We start from the raw sequence: 19,659 nt of genomic DNA on the forward strand, positions 1-19,659 counted from the left end.
TTCATATAATTTTTAATTTTAAGATTTTTATTATTGTTATTATTATTATTAATACCATCATCATCATCATCATCATCATGATTATTATTATTATTATTATTATTATTTATTACCAGTATTATTATTATTAAATTTTTTTACACAATATTTATTTATTTCTATAATATTAGGTCTTTACTTTAGCTTTAAATTTTGTTTACTTTTTTTGGTATTATATTGTTGATAATATAACTATATAAGTAATGAGTTGCTTATATTTCTAAATATAATTTTATGTTTCTTATATAAATAAAAATAAAGCATGCCACCACGTGAAGAGTTCCCGACTAAAGGATTGGAGGGTGCACCAAGTAATGATATAGGTTGGCACTTTGGAACTCTAGTGCCAAATGCGAGAGGAAGTATCGTATGTAAACTTTGTGGTAAAGTTGTGAAAGGAGGAATAACACGACTTAAAGAGCACATTGCTCATAAAACCGGCAATGTTGCACCATGCCCTAATGTTACTGGTATGTGATACTTTATTATTATTAAATGTTATTGTAAATTTATCAATAAAGATTATATATAATTGATAATAATATAAAGTGTGAATTATTTTTATTTTATTAACAGGTGTCATTAGAGAAAGTATGATGAATGTACTAAAAGAAAACAACACAAAGAAAATAGACAAAAAGAGGAGAAAAGATGAATTCTTATCTCAATTAATAGAAGAGGAGGATGAGCATGAGGGATTCATTGATGAGGTTTCTGCTATAAGGCAAGCAACTCGAGAAAGTATCCAATCACAACACGAGTGGCATAGAAGGGAAGAATTTAGACGAAGTACTGGTGGTTGGGATAACATTTATGAAGAAGGGCGATCTTCTCATGGATCAGCTAGAGAACATAATAGAGAAAGAACAAGTAAATCTATTCTAGGTGAGTCTGAGTTTACCTTAAGGGGAGCTATACCTGAATTGGTTAGAAGCAAAAGTTCAAAGCAACCAAAGGTCAATGACTCTTTTTTAAAGAGTTTTCGAAGGAAGATAGGTGAAGCGGTATCTAAATTTATAATATATGAAAGACTTCCTTTTCAATTAGCAAGCTCTCCATGGTTGTATAACTTAATTCAAGTGGCAACAGAAGTTGGACAAGGTGTAAAGCTCCCAACACCTTATGAGGTTTCAGATGTGTATTTGGAGTCAGAGTATCAACGAGTTCATGATTGGGTAAATGTACTAAAGACTCATTGGAAAGAATTGGGTGCAACTCTAATGTGTGATGGTTGGACCAACAGTTTGAATCAAATGCACATCATTAATTTCCTTGTTTATTGCAGTAAAGGAACCATTTTTTGGAAATCGGTAGATGTCTCAAGTGTCCGTAGTAGAGATGCTGAATTCTACTACCGTTTGTTAGATTCAGTTGTAGAAGAAATTGGAGAAAATTACATTGTCCAAATAGTGACTGATAATGAGGCAGCAATGAAAGCTGCTGGAAAAAAGTTAATGTTGAAAAGACAACATCTATATTGGACCTCATGTGTAGCTCACTGTTTAGATTTATGCCTTGAAGATATTGGGAAAAAGCCCAGTGTAGCAAAAGTGTTAGATGAGGCAAAGAAAGTGACTTGCTTTATATACAATCACATTTGGACTGTTGATTTGATGAAGAAGTATACACAAGGGAAACAAATACTTCGACCCGCTCTTACTCGATTTGCAACTCATTTCATTCAACTTGAAGAGATAACAAGACAAAAGCAAGGTTTGAGAGAAATGTTTAATTCAAAGGTCAGTATTTTATAATTAGTTAATATAATTACTTAAATATAGTAACCTTTAGTGATTTTATTAGTTCCAAATAATTTAAATTATATTATTTTAAAATTTTTCTTATGAATATATAGGAATTTAAAGAATCAAAATGGGGAAAGCAAAAGTCAGGGCCTGCTTATGAAGCCAAAAAATTGTTTTGGGAAAAGATTTTTGGAAAAAAGCCAATGACCTCATAAAAGTTTATGAGCCCTTAGTAAGAGTATTGAGACTTGTGGATAGCGATGAAAAACCAACGATGGGCTTTATTTATGAGGCTGTTGATAGGGCTAAACGAGCAATTCAACAAAATTGTCGATATTTCACAGAGTATGAAAAGATTATTGACAATAGATGGAATTTTATGCATTCCGACTTGCATTCAGCTGGTAAGATAAAATATTTCATATAATTAAGAACTATTTTTATATTTTATTATTTTAAGCTTTAGATTATTATTATTTGATGATATTCTTATAAATTATACTTAGGTTATTTTCTCAACCCTCAATTTCAATTTGGGGTGAAGCATTCTGAGAATGTATTAATAGAAACATTAGAAGGTACACGATCAGTAATTGAAAGATTAGAACCTTCTATGGATACTCAAGTCAGAATGGTTAATCAGGTTAGATTCAACTACTATTATTTGTAACTTAGTTAAATAATTTGAAATAGAATTTTTATTTTTATTTTTACTCTATCTTTTATTTATGCAGTTGTTATTATTTAGAGATAAACATGAGACATTCGGTACTCCACAAGCACAAAGAGCTTGGAAGCAAATGAATCCGGGTAAACAGTTAATTGAATTATTTAATTTAATTTATATTATTTAATTATATTGTACATTTTAAAGTTATTTTGAAATTTAAATAATATTATGCAGCTGAGTGGTGGATGATATATGGCACATGTGTTCCCGAATTACAAAAATTAGCAATTAAAGTGCTTAGTCAAACAACTTCAGCATCAAATTGCGAATGAAATTGGAGCACATTTAGTTATATTCACACCAAGGCAAGAAATAGGTTAAAGTATAAAAAACTTGAAAAACTAGTGTTTACCTATTATAATATGAGGCTTAAGATGAGGCATCAACAAAGAATGAGCACTGATGATATAAATGCTAGTTTTAATCCTATCAGCCTTGATTATATCTTTGAAGATGTTGATCCACTATCAGAATGGCTTCATGAGAAAGAGAATCCATTGTTAGATGGTGAAAATGCCGGTGTGTTGCCTGTGGATACCTCTGATGATGAAATGGATGTTGATCAATCGCAACAACAAATTTTGTCTCATTCAAGTTCTAGTTCAACTCCAAGTCAGAGTGGCGATGGACTCGATGGTGGTGGTTTAAGTCCAATTGATGAGGATGACGGATATAGTGGTGATAGAGGTGAAATTAGGTCTTCTAGTCAGTATGGAGGAGAATATGGGGGTGGTACCACTGGTGGACATTTTCGTGACAGATCAGAGTTTGATGGAAATATGTTTCCTAAACCTAGGAGAGATAGAAGTGAACCTAGAGCTCCATCAAAGGGAAAAGGCAAGAAGCATACTTCTATAGGCTCTTCATCTGGTAGTGGTAGGAGATCGAGTTCTAGTAACCTTGGGTATAGTGATTCATCTACTAGCACTCAAGGTTTTTATCCACCAGAACAACCTTCACATGGTTATCCACAACCATATGGTTATTATCCACCATTTCCTAATTATGGTGTGACATACCAGCCTCAAATGTATCCTCCTCCACCAATGTATCACCCACCTCCACCTTTCATGTATCCTCCTCCTCAAATATATCCTCCATATCAATTGAATGAAAACCAAGGTGAAAATGTTGCTTTTTTTGGATATATTTTTGGACAAAGGCCAAGAGAATCAAGTCAAGAACGCTCCCAAAGTGAAGGTGAAGGATTTGATCTTCCTCGTCATTCCACTAATTGGTGAAAACTAAATCGTGCCACTATCATTATTTGTAAGGTATGTTTTTTTTAAAGAAATCCTTTGTTATTGTTCTTAATTTTGATGATATTAAAACATTTAAAATAATATATATCTTTAGATAAATGAATGAAGTATATTTTATGAAAAGATAATGAAGAATCGAAGCATGTTAAATTATATATGAAAGTAGAATGAGATGAGAATAAGTGGTAGGAAATAGGAATAATTAATGAGAATCTATTCATTAATTTATCTATTCCTTTTTTCCTTTTGCAGCGTATTTATATCTTCACTATCTTCAAAGCTGTCAAGAAATATTGAAGACATCTCTCATGTATGAATTCTCAATTCTTTTATTTATAAAAACTTTCAAACTTATTAAATATGATAAATGTTTAATATTTCTTTTTTTTTTACTTTGTTTTTAGTTAATATAACATTCTTAGAAAATTCGTAAATAAATATAAGAATAATTAATGATTATAAAAGTTGTGTTCTCATGTCATATTAATAAAGGTTCATAAGTGTTAGAAAACACTCTAAAAATCATTAAAAGTGACTTTTTATAATTATAATTATAATTACTATGTTTTACAGTAAGTTGTGCGAATTTGAAAAAAATTCACGACCGCGATACCCGCAGTGACCGCAATAGCGTCCGTTATGTCCGCGACCGCGACAAACGCGACGCGACCGAAAACGCGACCGCGACCGCAATTTAAATCCCTGGTGAACAGAGCAACCGAATGCAATGAAAGTTTTTAGCTGGAACGTTCGTGGTTTGGGGAGATCATGAACTGTTGAGAGGCTAAAAAAAAGTTGAGATCCATTAATCCCCGGATTTTGTTTCTTATGGAAACAAAGTTAAGTCCTAAAAAGATGGAAACAGTGAGAATGAAATGCGGTTTTGAAAATGGGATTGATATTGGGGCGTTGGGTTGAAAAGGAGGTCTATCTTTGGGTTGGAAAGGAAATTCTTTGATTCGTCTTAAGAGTTTCTCTTCTTTTCATATTGATTTCGAGGTTCACGATAATGAATGTGATGCTATTTGGTGATTAACGGGATTTTATGGGAATCTGGAAGTAGCAGAAATGAGTCTTGGGATTTACTTAGACGATTGGGGTAGGACCAAATGACCCCTTGGGTAGTGCTGGGGGAGTTTAATGAAATCGCAAACTCTTTTGAAAAAAAGGGTGGTCATCTAAGAGTTGAACTTTAGATGAATGAATTTCGAATGACTTTGGAAGATTGCGAGCCCAATGATTTAGGGTACATTGGTATGTGGTTTACGTGGGAGCGAGGAAGGTTTTTATAAACGAACATAAGGGAGAGGCTGGATCGGGTTGTTGCATCCTTGAATTGGCTAAATCTTTGTCCTAGCTACCAATTAGAACACTTGGATCACTCTTTCTCAGATCATTTTTCGATTCTCTTGGTTACCATGGGAAAGCAAAGGAATAATCCATTTAATAAAGACAATCTTTTCCGGTTTGAGGCCAAATGGTGTTTAGATAATTCTTTTAAGGAGGAGATAAAAAGAAATTGGGCTCATATTTCAAGAAGTGTCCCGGATAAGCTTGTGAGATTAGGACAGCAGCTTCAGAAGTGGAGTAGATCCAGAACTAGAGAGCAAAAGAAAAACCATGTGGATCTTGGACAAAGATTAAGCTGTCTTTATAATCGGGGACCAACATATGAGATTCTTGCTGAAATCACAGATATTCAATTAGGCCTTAACTTAGAGGCTGATCAAGAAGAAATTTTTTGGGAACAATGAGCCCACATCAATTAGCTGAAAAATAGAGATAGAAATACCAGTTATTTTCATAAAGTAGCTGTTCAATGTCAGCTCCATGGTCGAATCAATGAGTTAGAAAAGGCGAATGGCGCAAGGATTTCCACGACTGAGGAGATGCTAAAGCTTGCTTCGAATTTTTTTGGTAACTTATTTTCGGCTTCGGATATGGGTTCGAATGGCGCAAGGATTTCCACTACTGATATGAATGATTTTTTACTTCAACAATTTACAGAGGAGGATATCGCCTATGCTGTTAAGATGATGGCACAATTGAAAGCTCCCGGCATTGAAAATTTTATATAAATGGAATCTAGGGTCCAATGAAAAATAACCTTACCTTTGTAATTTTCATAACATGTGACAAATTTGATAATTAAAAGAAGATAAATAAAAAAATAAAAAACACAAAAGGAGTTAACAGTTTTGTAGTAAAATGCTATCACTATACATTATTGATAGCATAGGAGTAAATGGTTGATTACAAGCTATAATTTTTATAATATTATTAAAGTCTAATTATACTTTCAAGTTTTATGATATAATTTAACGAGTTAATTTATTAAGCTACATTTTTTAAAAGTAAAAAGCATACATATGTTAACCTATAATTAGTTTTTCAACTTGTGTGTTCTTAGGCATTAACAAATTTATTAAATAAAATTACTAGTAAAAAAATTACATACCTAATAAAGATTATATAACATATTAATGAATTTTAAAATATTAAAGATAAATTATTATTATTATTATTATTATAACAGTAATGAATGATAACATTTCGTAATTATAAGTAATAACGTTAAGGTAAATTTTATAACATAGTAATAAATAATTTATTAAAAATATTATGAATGAATGAATAGTTAATAATATGTAGATACCCAAAAATGATAATAGAGGGTAATAATAATTTGGCTGTAAAAATTTATTGAATTTTATAAAAAAATAATTAAATTCGTATTTTTTTGTATTTTATTGTGTACTTGAATTATTAAAATGCATGAAAAAGATTTTTTGATTGCTAACTTTAACGATTGTTGAAGTTAACGATACTATTTGTTTTTCAGTTATCTCTATCACGTGTCAAGTCGTGGTTATGACACATGATAAAAAATGATAAAAATATTAAAATCAATAAAAATTTAAAAATTTATAAAAATTATAGAAAAATATTTAAAGTTTGTTGAAAAATATAGAAAAAATGTATTAAAATTTATTTAAAATATAGAAAATTATTAGAAAATATAAAAATAGAAAATTTATTATAAATATAGAAAAAAATTCTAAAATTTAAAGTCATTATCTCCATCACGTGTCATGTCATAGTTGTGACATATTACGGATAAAGATAAAAAATGATTAAAATCAATAAAAATATATAAAATTATTACAAATTTATAAAAAAATCTAAAAGTAGAGAAAAAAAATAAAAATATTAAAAATTCATGAAAAACTATAGAAAAATTATCCAGGGGTTGTCTAGTGTCCACGCATAGCCATACAAAAGCAAACCCAAAACCAACTTATTAGCTGGTAATCTTCCACTAATCCATGATTCTATACCAAAATCTGATCTATGATTATTTTTTAATTATTTTTCTGTCACGTATCACAGCTATGGCATGATATGTTGTGGAGATAGTAACTCTAGATTTTATAATTTTTTATATATTTTAATAATTTTTTTAATAATTTTTTATATATTTTTAATATATATTTTAAAATTTTAAAAACTTTTCTAAATTTTTATAATTTTTTTCTATATTTTATTGATTTTAATAAATTCTTTTATATTTTCGCCACAAGTTACAACCACAACGTGACATGTGGAAGAAATAATTGAAAAAAGAAAAAAAAAAGAACACTAACCAATTGAGTGAAAAAAATAAGAGATTTAATTATATTTTTTCAGGTTAAAGATTTTTTACACCCTTAAACCTAATCATTTCTATAATTATAATAGTAAAAACATATATAATCTATTAATTAAATAAAAATAATATAGATTTTTATATAGCTTTATAATATCTAATTTAAAATACATAAAATTAATTAATAAAACTTATAATTCACGTGAAATGCAAATAAAAAATTAAAATTAAAATATTCTATATACATATATTAATTTTTTTACTGATATTAATATTTATTTTTTTATATTGGTAGAAATTTTTTTATTTGTATTTATATGAAAATTGTTAGATTAATTTAGTGTATTATAATTTTATAATATCACGTGTCACTAAAACTAACCATTTTAAATGTAAACTTGAGATAAATATTAAAATTACACAATAACTTTGGTTTAATGTACAATGTAATATATGAACTTTGATTTTGTGCAATCATATACATAAAACTTTAATTTCATTTAAGTTTTACAAACTACTAACACTTTTATTGATGCAACGCCATTTTACATTTAAAATATTGCATACAAAAAAATTATATGTTTTCAATATGAAAATAAATAGATGTATTTATTTATCAAATTTGTACAATGGAATCAAAATCACAGTTTCATGCTCATAATTAAACTAAAAGCAAAGTTTCATGTATATAATTGTATCAAATCAAAATTTATGTATCACATTACACATTTTTAAAGTTACTATATACAGTTGATATTTAGGCCATGTAAACTTGAAAACTATTAAAATTAATGATGTGAATTTTTTTTTTAGATTTTTTTCAAAACTAATAAAATTATCTTATTTAAATATGTAATTTAACTTCTCCAATTTGACTTAGACATTATGGCCAGATCATGGAGATCACCGAAGTGACTAAGTAACCATATGGGCCATAAAAACCCTATCTTGACTCACTTTGGAAAAACCACGATTGTTAGTTTGGAAAACGTACATTTATTTAGCCATCTATTCTTAAGCTCATTTTATTATTGATAATGACTTTTTTTAAAAAAAATCTCGGTGTTTGTCACTTTGTTTTGCAAAATCTCATTATCTTTTACTACAACGAAAAATACTATTCATGTTAGATTTTAATTAAGTCGAGTAACATACATTTTCGGTTTACGTATATATTTTTTAATGTGCTGAATAATGCATGCATAAAACTCAAATCCAAAAACAAAACCCACAAACCACAGTCTAAAATTAAGCTTTACAATCCCAAAAATTGAATAATAACTTAAGGAAAATTATTTAAAATGAAAATAGTTTGGAGTCCATGATATATTTGCATGTCGGGACCGATCCTAGTCTCGATCATTACTTGAGAAGTTAAGACTAGGGGGTGAGCATATAATGGCTCAGTGTAAGTCATCAATAACATGAACAATCAACAATTTCATTACAATTTAATACATGGCACATCTCGTTAACATTTCAATAACGTACGTATATGTCATGAGTATGATGCGATGCAATGCAAAGGAGGATTTCTACCCAACCATCCGCTACACACCAATAGTTCCCTAGAACTCATCTTCTAATCACCAATCAATTCGAGCCGAAGCTCAATGTGGATAAACCACAGGTACAATAGTGTAGTTAAACTGCCAATAAATATGCAAACGAGTTGCCAGTAAGTTTGTGGATTAACCACCAATAACAATTTGCAGGTTAATACACTACCAGCAAGTTGTGAATACACAACATGGTTACAGATAAAAGCTGCCAGTAATGTGATAAAATCGCCAATTTCTTCGGTACTCCCGGTGAAGTGCACTGACAACAATAATGCAGACTTTAACTGTCGCTGGTACTCCACAAACTCCTCCATCAACCACAATAACCTACCCCATGCAAATGCAATATGGCATACAATCAATGAGCAGTTCATGCTTTCAATATCAGTCACGGTACAGTGGCATGCTTAACATGCATATAAATAATCAATGTTGGTATACACTTGGAATACTTTTCATTTAACAATAATATTAGCATTTAATTATGCTCTTAGTACATGCTCAGTTTGGATTTGCACTCAATCAGTCAATCAACTCAACAGTTTCATTGGTATATAAGATACGATACAATCTAGTCATGTTTAGTACCCAGTTTGAACAGTGGCATTGTACGTCAAACATACCCATGCATTCCATATTCAATGAACTTGATATACCTCAATTTAAAGCATGTCACAATCAACATATGTCAATCCATAAATTTGGCAATCAATCAGACAATCAAGTATCACAGTCACGCAAACAAACAATCTCAGTAAAGGCTTAACCATTCAATCAATAGTTTTAAAGTCCCATACTATCACACCCCAAAAATCGAGTTAGTAGAACCGGATAAGTAGGATCGGGTTAGCAAATCGAAAACTATAATTAGGTGAGATAATTAAATAATTAGGAATTAATTAAATAAAATATTAAAATAATTAGAATTAAAAATTTTAGGTTAAGAAATTAAAGTTAGGTGACCATTAATTAATTGGTTGAAACGAATTTTAAAAACGAGATAATATTTGAAAATTATTTTGAGATTGGCTTCAATTGGAAACTAAGGACCAATTTGGAAAAGGGAGGAAGCTATAGGTGGTCAAAAGGGAAAAAGCCCAATTTAAAAAAAATGATTGGCTATATAAGACCACCTACCGTCCCTTCCCTCTACACTTTCAACCATTTCAAAAATTTGTTAGATCTGAAATCAAGAGTTTTTTGTCAAAATTCATTTTGATTTTTTTAGCATCCAAACACCTCTTCCTTTTCTAATTTCAAATGAGATTCATTCTTTCTCCTTCAAATTTCTATAAACACTTGGATCCTTTTTGCTCGATTGATCATATTTCATGGAGATCTTCAAATTAAAGGTAAACATTCTAATTTCTTATAGATTAAACATTTAATGTGTGATTTCAGTTTATGTTTTTATAGATCTAAGCAATAAATCATAGGATCTATGGTTTTAAAGCTTGATTTTACATAAAAATGGTAAATCTCGTAATAGAGAGCTAAGTGATCAATTTAAAATAATTTTCAACTTATTTTCACATAATTAAAAGGTTTGTGAACTTGATTTAAAAAATCCTTAAATAAATTAAATGAATAAAATACTTTTCTTCTTTGAGATTGAAAATGAACGTGATTTTCCAGAAAATGTTGAATTGTGAAATTGAGTGAAATTAATGGCTTAGATCTGTAATTAAACCTTACTTATGGCGTTACAAAGTGGAAATTCGAGATTAAATTGAGTCAAAATGAAGTAATTAGACGTTAAAAGTCACACGAGGTGAGTTCGCTAGTTTTAGTTGAAAACAATAGTGACCTGTATGCTTTTATATGATATGTGAAGCCTCTGTTCGTGAGGGAGCGCCTATGAGTAAGGATAAGGGCAAGCAAAAATTTGTGTAGGTTTGGGAATATAAGCGAGGAAACAACTGGTGAGTGTTCTCACACACTGCATCTTAAACACAAGTTCACATGCTAAGGAAAGCCAGGTAAGGCATACAAACCCTCTTACTTACTAAGTGAGCCCTACAGCATGTTATGCGAACCATGTTATAATTTCATGCGAACCTTGCAGTGTGTTACGTGAACCATGTTATATTTCCATGTGAGCTCTATAGTATGATATGCGAACCTGTTATATGACATGCGAAGGTATGCTAAGTGAACCCAGCATGATATGTGAACATTGGCTTGATAACATGTGACCCCTTGCTAATATGCGAACCCCTGTCCAGTTAACCTGCGAACCCCTACTTTATTAACTTACGAACCCTGCCTTATTAATATGCAAATATGCTATGTTGAGTGATGTGCGAACATGTTATGTTGAATGATAAGCGAACATACTATGTTGAATGATATCTGAACATGTTACGTTGAATGATATATGAACATGCTATGATTGAGTGATATACGAACCCTTAGATATTCTATGCGAGCCTACATATGTTGTGCAAACCCTTTTATTATGCGAGCCATAAATGTCTACAAACCCTATGCTATGCGAACCTATGTGTGGTATGCGAGCCTAAACTGAGTGTGTGTAACAGTCCATTTTCAGTGGAGTCAAAAATAGTGGTTTTGGGCCACAAATTCGACGAGGAAGTTCTTAAATGTTATTATTTAATATTTATGAGTCAAATATAATATTAAAATAAATTTTGGATTGACAATTTTTGCTATTTGAACGAATAATTAGGTTCAAGTGGTATGACACTAAAGTCAAGTGGTTTTAGAAAATGAGGTATCGATACCTCGTTTCTATAAACTAAGCCATAAATATTTTACTAAATATTTACGAAGTGTTATTAAGGTTGTATTAAAGTTTCGTTAAGAAATTTTGATGTTTAAATGATTAATTAGGTGAAAAGGACTAAGTCGTAAAAAGGTGTAAAATTGAGTTCTATTAGTTAAAAGGGTCCAATGGCTATGAAATCTTAAATTGATGGACTAATATTGCAATTGTACCAATTGAAATATTAGTGGATGATTTTGGGTAACTAAATGCTTCAAATTTGATTAACTTTAAAAGGACAAAATTATAATTTTATAATTAAATGAAATTAAAAGAAACAAAATACCTAAAAAGCTATCATCTTCTTATTTTCTCTAATACAAATCGAAACCTCCATGGATAGCTTGGGAAAGCTTTCGGCTAAGCTTATTCTTGCATGGTATGTAATCGTCACCCATTTTTACTAATTTTTATATTTTTGTTATCGTATTAGTTTAATCTCGCTAACCCGGGGGTTAATTTGTTAAATTTTCAAATGTTATGGAATGTGCCATTGATGAATTTGAGATGTTTTTCTGAAAGTTTATGGTAAAACCTTAAGCTTGGTTGCTAGATAGGGCTATTTTGTAAATTAATTTTTGGTAATTTTAATGTTGAAGTATAGAATGTGAAATTAGTAAAATTACAAGGACTTGCATGAAATAATAGCAAATGTGGGCTGTAATAGGGTTTCAAACAATTCGGCTAAGCTTGAAATTGAATAAAATTGGTTAATTTGCATGTTTTGGGCTTAAGGACTAGATTGTTTAAAAGTAAAATATTGAGGGCAATTTTATAAAAATGTGAAAAAGAACTTAATTGCAGAAAATGAATTTATTTTTCTGTTAGAATTAGTGAATTGAATGGAGTTATTATTTTAAATAAAAAATGAGTGGAAAATTTAAAAGAAGAGAAAATTACCAAATAGCCTATATACTTAGTCGTTGTTGCAATTTAGTCTGGTAAGTTCGTATGAACTGTAATCATTATAATGTTATTTAAATTAAATGTTTACTATGTTGGTTTTAATATAAATGAATCAATATATATATATGAATGTGTCCATATTATGATGAATTGACGGATATCAAGTCTCGATTGAACCTTAAGAATTCATAGGATATAAATGACATGTCATTAGGGATTTCATGTTTTGAGTGTTGGTCTTGAATGTCCTACTGGTAGTTGAGGTCCTGTATTTGTTTCAGATTCTCCACAGCTCGTGTGAGCAGCATCATGTAGCCTACATTTCGACCCACAGCTCGTGTGAGCATTGATGTAAAGGAAAGGTTACTGTTGTTTGTAAAGGCACACTTCGTGTGAACTTTTTCGAGTATCCGGTGTAATTCTAGATGGTTCAACGTGTAAAAAAAGGAATGGAACGGTGACTTAATGGAAAGGTTCATGATTATATGAAAAGGTTGATGCTTATGTAATGTATCCTATGAAATTCTTGTTATTATATAAATGAGTTTATATGTGTTGTTGATGAACCTATTAACATGTGAGTTCGATGATGCTTGAATAGGCTTATACTAAACTTAAGACATTGGTAATGGTTTATGTTTAATCTCTGAATTGTAATATTGGAATTAGTAAGCAAGCAAATGGAATGAATCATGACCGTATGGTAACGATAATGAATTAAATGTTATGTTTATACATGGTTGATTTCATATGTATCATGAACAAGTATATTAACTTGTGAGTTTCACGGTGTTATATAGGCTTTTATTAAGCTTATGGTGTTGGTAAAGGTTTATACTTATTCTATAAATTTTATTATTGAAATGGTAAGTAATGATTTAAGTTTATATGAGCTTACTAAGAATTCATTGCTTACGTAGTTATTTTCCTTGTTTTATAGATCATCAGAAGGTTGATTTGTTTGGAAGGTCGTCGAGGACCTACCACACTATCCAGTAGACAATTCGGTAGTTTTTTAATAATTTGGTTAAGGTTTATAATGACATGTGTAGAGTGATTTGTAGTGGTGTTAATGGTGTTTGGCATGTATATGCTGTGGAAAGATATGTTGGTTTGGTACACTTTGATGCCTTACCAAGTTATGTGATTTTGGTTACTTTCATGTGCTTATTTATAAGGTTATCTTGGCATGTGAATGATGGTTTGAAAATGGTTACTTGTGACAAGTTTTAGTTCATATTTGAACTAGGTTAGTATGTATGGAAATGGCAATATTAACATGTATAAGATGCTTTGTAATGGTAATTAGTGAGCGTGTAAATGGTAATTTGGCATGTTAGTGCCTTGATATTTATGTATGGTTGATGGACTTGTAATGTTTGTTATGTTAAGTCCCTTTGATCACATTAGGTAATTGATGTGCATGGTCATATGGTATGTTGATGTTAGATTGAAAATGGTCTTTGTGATGCATTACATAATAAAATTAGGTATTCATGCTTAAAATAAGGCAATATTGACATGTTTAGGTAAATGGTGTTTAGATGCAAATATGGTGCCTTTGAATGACATATTAGTAAGGTAAATTAGGTTTTTTTGAAATGGTATAATTATGCAAGTTTGAATGGTGTTTGAACCCCTTGAATGCATATTTAAATAGTTTTGAAAAGTTATGTATGAAATGGTTTTGAAATGGCTCACACGGGCGTGTGACAGAGCCGTGTGAGGCACACGGTTTGGCGACACGGCCGTGTGTCATCTGAGGATTTCTTAAGATTCAAGTTAGTGAGTTACACGACCTGGCACATTGGCGTGTGACATCGCCGTGTGACTCTACTCAGTGAGTTACACTGGTGAGGACACGACTGTGTGTCTCTTGTTCGAAAGTTATATGGCCTAGGGTGATTCCACACGGCCTGTCTACACGACCGTGTGACCCCTGTTTCCAATTTTTGCAACACTTTCCTAAACTTTCTGATTTGTTTCAAATTAGTCTGGAATTACTTCAAAGCTATTTTTAAGGCCTATAGGGCTCAATTTAGGGACAAATGCATGTGATTGAATGGATTATGGTATGTTTAATTTATTTATATATTGTGATGTTAAATGTTTCTGATTATACAGTAATGCTCTATAACCCTAATTCGACGACGAAGACAGGTTAGGGGTGTTATATTTAGTGGTATCAGAGCTATAATTTAGTCAGTTCTGGGACTAAACGTAGCATGAATGGAGTCTAGAAATACATGTCATTATATAACCTATGATAGTGTGATATCTCTTAACTCAAAATGAATTACGTTTTTATATAGATAAAGATATTTTCCAATCGAGCTAATTCTGATGATGCTAAAAGCATTATTATAGTCTCTTATCAAAAGGTTGCTAATGATGAACAAAAATTCATAAAGGTTAGAGTAGAGGTTCATAGTGTTTATTTTAGTAATGAATGTTATGTCTATTGTGTATATATGAGAATCAAATTTTGTGGCTTTACGACCTCCACTCCTCTCATCCTCAAAGTCTTATACAACGAAATATTCACGAGATTTATGTTAATTAAGCCTGTAAAAGAGGAACCGAAGAGTTCGGCGATTGAATGAGTAATAATATGGTCAGAGCCGAGAGTTGGTTAGCAAATACAGAGAGTTCTAGATGAAATATTAGATATTTCTGAAGACCGTTGGGATGTGCAATGTTACTGTTAAAAGAAAAAGTTTTTCACTGGTAATCAAATTTGTCTGGTATGGTATCTAAAGAATAGGTTAAGGGTGTTACAATGTGAATCCATTCCATTATACGAACTTAAACCTAATGGGCAAACCTACCCATAGTACGAACCCATACTACAAGTGCGAAACCTTATCTAGTGTGCGACCCCATATTGAATATGCAAACTCAACCTTTGTGCGAACCCTCCATAGTGTAAACCCCATCATGTGTGAGCCCCTATCATGTGTGAACCTAATCCTAACATGTGAACTCTATATTTTGCTGTGTGAGCTCATAGGTTGTGCGAACCATGTGTTATGTGATCTAGTATAATGTGCGAACCGTAAAATTATTGTGTGTTTTGCGATCCTATATGTTACATACAAACCTTATATCAATTTGTACGAGCTTGTTTGTATGTGCGATTGTATGTAAAGTACGAACCTATGCTGTGTAATTGCCATGTGATATGCGAACTTATGTTAAAATGACATGCAAACCCATGCTATGTTATATGCGAACCTAAGCTATATGATATGTGAACTTATGCTAAAGTGACATGTAAACCTAAGCTATATGATATGTGAACTTATACTAAAGTGATATGCAAACCTAGGCTTTGTGATGTGCGAACTATAACTTATGTGAGCTATGACATGAATGCTATGTGAAACATGATTATAAGGGTAAGCTATGTTGTATGCAAGCTAAATTACTTGTGAACCACGATGTATTATGAAATGTGAATTGAGAATTGTGTTAATGTGCAAGCTCTGCTTAACTACGAGCCCAATTATATTGAGTGTTGTGCATGTGGAAAATGATATGTTGGCATTGTGATCTCTTAGAACCATTGGATATAGTTGGAATGCCAAAGGATTGTTATTAATTACCCTCATTATTGCGATGAACATTGTGGTCCAGAGATGTGTTGGAGAGATAAACATTGTGGTCTAGAGATGTGGTGGAGAGATAAGGGAATGTAAAGCATAGCTCCATTCACTGGAGATGCTTAGGGCTCTATGAGTCAACAGTGTTTGAGAGTGTGAGCATTCGTGCTACACTTATACTGGAGATGCGTAGGGCTCTTTAATTCAAAAGTGAAGCATTGTAAGGAGATCCATTTATGTAATATATGGTGATAGAGTCCCCTATATGTTTCATAATCACAAGATGCCAATTTATCCTTATTTGAAATATATGAGTTATGATGTAGTATGAACTATTATTTTGCATGAACTTTTATTTGGTATGAATTGTTGTTTCATATGAACTATTGTTTATTGCGAACTAATATTTTATGTGAACTGCCTATTTTATGCGAATTGCTTACTCTATGTGAATTGTTTATTTTATGGGAACTATAAGTCGTGTGAGACACTATTCCATTCAAGTCGTAATATTATGTGAATTGTTATTGTATGCTTACTTCTAACACCGCTAATGTATTTATTTGTAGTATGTTTGAGCACTCACTAAGCTTTGATAAGCTCACACTCTCTTTTTAAAACATTGTAGAGACTTAGCTTATGAGGCTTTGGGGAAGTAAGCCATCCAAGTGATCCATAACAAGGCTACACCTGGGTATGTTGATGTGTTTCCAATCCAAGTGAGGAAGGCAATGTGGGACCAAATTATGGGATTTACTATTAGGCATAGCTATATTTATCGGGTTGTAATTAGACATTATGAACTCTTTAGTTATTTGGTTTGAAACTTTTATTACCATTTTAGATAGATGATTAAATGGTGGATTGTGATTACATGATAAATAGTATGAATAATTGTTTAACTAATTCGTAAGTGTAGGTGAAAAAGTCGATAGGCATCAAGGTAAGTCCTAAATGTTTATGTATGTTTTGGTAAAAAATTATATGTTTGGAATGCATGAATTGTACAATAGATCTAGTTACATAAACTACTATTAGCCTACCAACTAATTAGATTATGATTAATGAAATTGTGTATGATGTTTTAATAGAGCTTCCCAAAACAAGACTTATAGATATACTCCTACAATACTATTTTCAAACCATATGAATTAGATTTTTTCCAACATTTTACTATACTAAATTTTAAATCTAATCATATGTTTTTAAATAAAATGGTTTCCAAAACCCCTTTCAAACATTGCCTTTAAAAAAAACACGTTGTTGCATGAATGTATGATTAATTGAAGTTTTAGAGTAATTGCAAGTTATATAGTAAGTCATGAATTAATCTTGTTGTTGATTTGTTTATTAGAGCAATGTAGCAGAAGCATGATTTTAGGATTTTAAACATTCCATGATTAATTGTGTGGTGTGACTGGTCGGTCGGTGTGTTTTGTGGTGGTTTTAATGGAGAGTCACTTCAGTAGTTAATTTGACATTCAAAATTCGGGTTAGATTATCCCGATCGAGTTTGGGGCACGACACATACCTTGTTCGAAAAATTTTATTAAACTTAATAGGCCATTCAACCATGCCTAACCAACAAGCATTTTATAACAATTTTCAATTTATAATAAGAATTTAACAAACGATTAAACAAGGTTAGGACCCACACCTTGTTATGCACTTCACAACGCTAAGCCGTAAGAATTTGCATTTCTGCACTAATGCCTTAAACAAATTAAAACATCTAACATGTTAAAATAATGTTAAAACCAGCCTTAAAACACCCCCTAAGGGTTTGGCCAAATCAGTGTTACACCAATTAATTTTCAGATCCACATCGGTTAAGTAACTTACACAGATTTGATGCGAAATGAGGGCGCAAACCAATTCCAACTTCGTTGTTGATCTAGGATGTGAAAATCAAAACCTAAAATATAAATAATACTCAAAAATAAATATCTAATATTCAAGTTAAGCCTTTAGTGTAATCAGCCAAAGCAACAACCTCTAACAAAAGCGAAACAATGTAAGATCTCACATAGATCTGCACTTAACACTGCTCGATAACTAGATCTGAGTTGTCAGATAAATGAACTTGGATACCCCATCAATTAAGAACGTTTAGATCAGATCTAAACAGAGGAGAAATTGGGAAACTTATTTCTTTAAGGGGCAACAATTGAAAAAAAATGACAGCCAAAAATAATTTTGTTGCAAGGGGTGGCAACACCAGAAGCAGTGGTAAAAAGGGGCTGACTTGGGCGGCACAAGGAGGGATCTTTGGACAGAAAAAAGAATGATTTTTTAGTGCTAGAATGATGGCTTATTGGCTGTAAAAACAGAAGCCAAAAATGGGCACACAAGGGAGAGGAAAAGAGAAGGAAAAAGATAACTTATCGGTTTAGGAGGTTAAACAAATAGCAAGGTGGCTAGAGAAATAATTGGAAAAACTTAAGCAAAGGGGGCGGCACAACTACGGTGAAACCAATTAATAAAGAAGAAAAGTTTAGAGAAAGGAAGAGGGAGATGGGGGACAGCAAGAGTAGTAAATAAACTAAAGAAAAAGCTAAAAATCAATGAAAAAGTAGCGTACGTACCTAGGTTTTACTAGGCTGGGTGGCACAAAAATAGGGGAGTGGGAAAGAAAATAGCAAAAATTGACCACGGGAAATGAATCAAACTTAAGATCCTAAGCCAATTAGTCTATCTCACTATTTTCTCTTAACCACTAAGCTAATGATTCATCCTTTAAATAATTTTACCAACTTTAATTAAAAAATTTGGGATGTTATATGTAATTTGTTATTTAAAAATAAATAAATTAATACAATTTTGATATTAGATTTCATATGATATTAATATACTTTAATATTAATAAATTTTAACATTATAATGAAATAAATAGTAAAGAGAACAAAAAAAAAAGAAATTGAACAAGCAAGAGAAATCTAAATTTTATTGATCAATAGGGATGTTCATAATATTTCTCTAAAGTTATATTTATAGATGCAAGAAGTATAAATAATATAAAACTCTACTTCTAATGAATATTAATGTCCTAATGTATATCAAACTTATCTTAATCTTGATGGACATGCACTTAATAATAAAATATTCATAACACTCCCTCTTAGATGGTCATTGGTAAATAATGTGTCTCGTTAAAAACTTACTAAGATAAAAATCCTATGGAAAAAAAATCCTAGTGATGAAAAAGAGTATACATATCTATAATACGCATAACATGTTGCCTCATTAAAAACCTTACAAGGAAAACCCAATAGGACAAAATCTTTGTTAAGGGAAAAAGAGTACAACGCGTTTTTACTCCCCCTCATGACAACATCACATAATATCTCATATTCTATGTATTCAATCTTTGAATGCTAGCTTT

General features: G+C 31.1%; 2 protein-coding genes across 2 annotated transcripts; both read left to right on the top strand.

Annotated features, from left to right (window-relative positions):
* Positions 1-661: 661 nt before the first annotated feature.
* Positions 662-2,018, top strand: LOC121228013 (uncharacterized). Its single transcript, XM_041111079.1, has 2 exons — positions 662-1,778; positions 1,895-2,018. Exons 1-2 carry the CDS (start codon positions 1,260-1,262, stop codon positions 1,997-1,999), a joined length of 624 nt encoding a protein of 207 aa, XP_040967013.1. The 5' UTR covers positions 662-1,259; the 3' UTR covers positions 2,000-2,018.
* Positions 2,019-2,333: 315 nt separating this feature from the next.
* On the top strand, positions 2,334-4,157 carry LOC107949274 (cyclin-dependent kinase 12-like). Its single transcript, XM_041111080.1, has 4 exons — positions 2,334-2,427; positions 2,519-2,594; positions 2,689-3,788; positions 4,029-4,157. The coding sequence occupies exon 3, from the start codon at positions 2,877-2,879 to the stop codon at positions 3,753-3,755; it is 879 nt and encodes a 292-aa protein (XP_040967014.1). The 5' UTR covers positions 2,334-2,427; positions 2,519-2,594; positions 2,689-2,876; the 3' UTR covers positions 3,756-3,788; positions 4,029-4,157.
* The last annotated feature ends 15,502 nt before the right edge of the window (positions 4,158-19,659 follow it).

Source organism: Gossypium hirsutum, chromosome A04 (genome assembly GCF_007990345.1).
Source record: "Gossypium hirsutum isolate 1008001.06 chromosome A04, Gossypium_hirsutum_v2.1, whole genome shotgun sequence".
NCBI classification, from domain to species: Eukaryota; Viridiplantae; Streptophyta; class Magnoliopsida; order Malvales; family Malvaceae; genus Gossypium; species Gossypium hirsutum.

Excerpts from the sequence above, each read along its gene's own strand:
- LOC107949274 (XM_041111080.1), top strand. The coding sequence starts at position 2,877 with ATGAGGCTTAAGATGAGGCATCAACAAAGAATGAGCACTGATGATATA.
- LOC121228013 (XM_041111079.1), top strand. The coding sequence starts at position 1,260 with ATGTGTGATGGTTGGACCAACAGTTTGAATCAAATGCACATCATTAAT. Across the intron at positions 1,779-1,894 it reads GAGAAATGTTTAATTCAAAG|GAATTTAAAGAATCAAAATG; the intron begins GTCAGTATTTTA and ends ATGAATATATAG.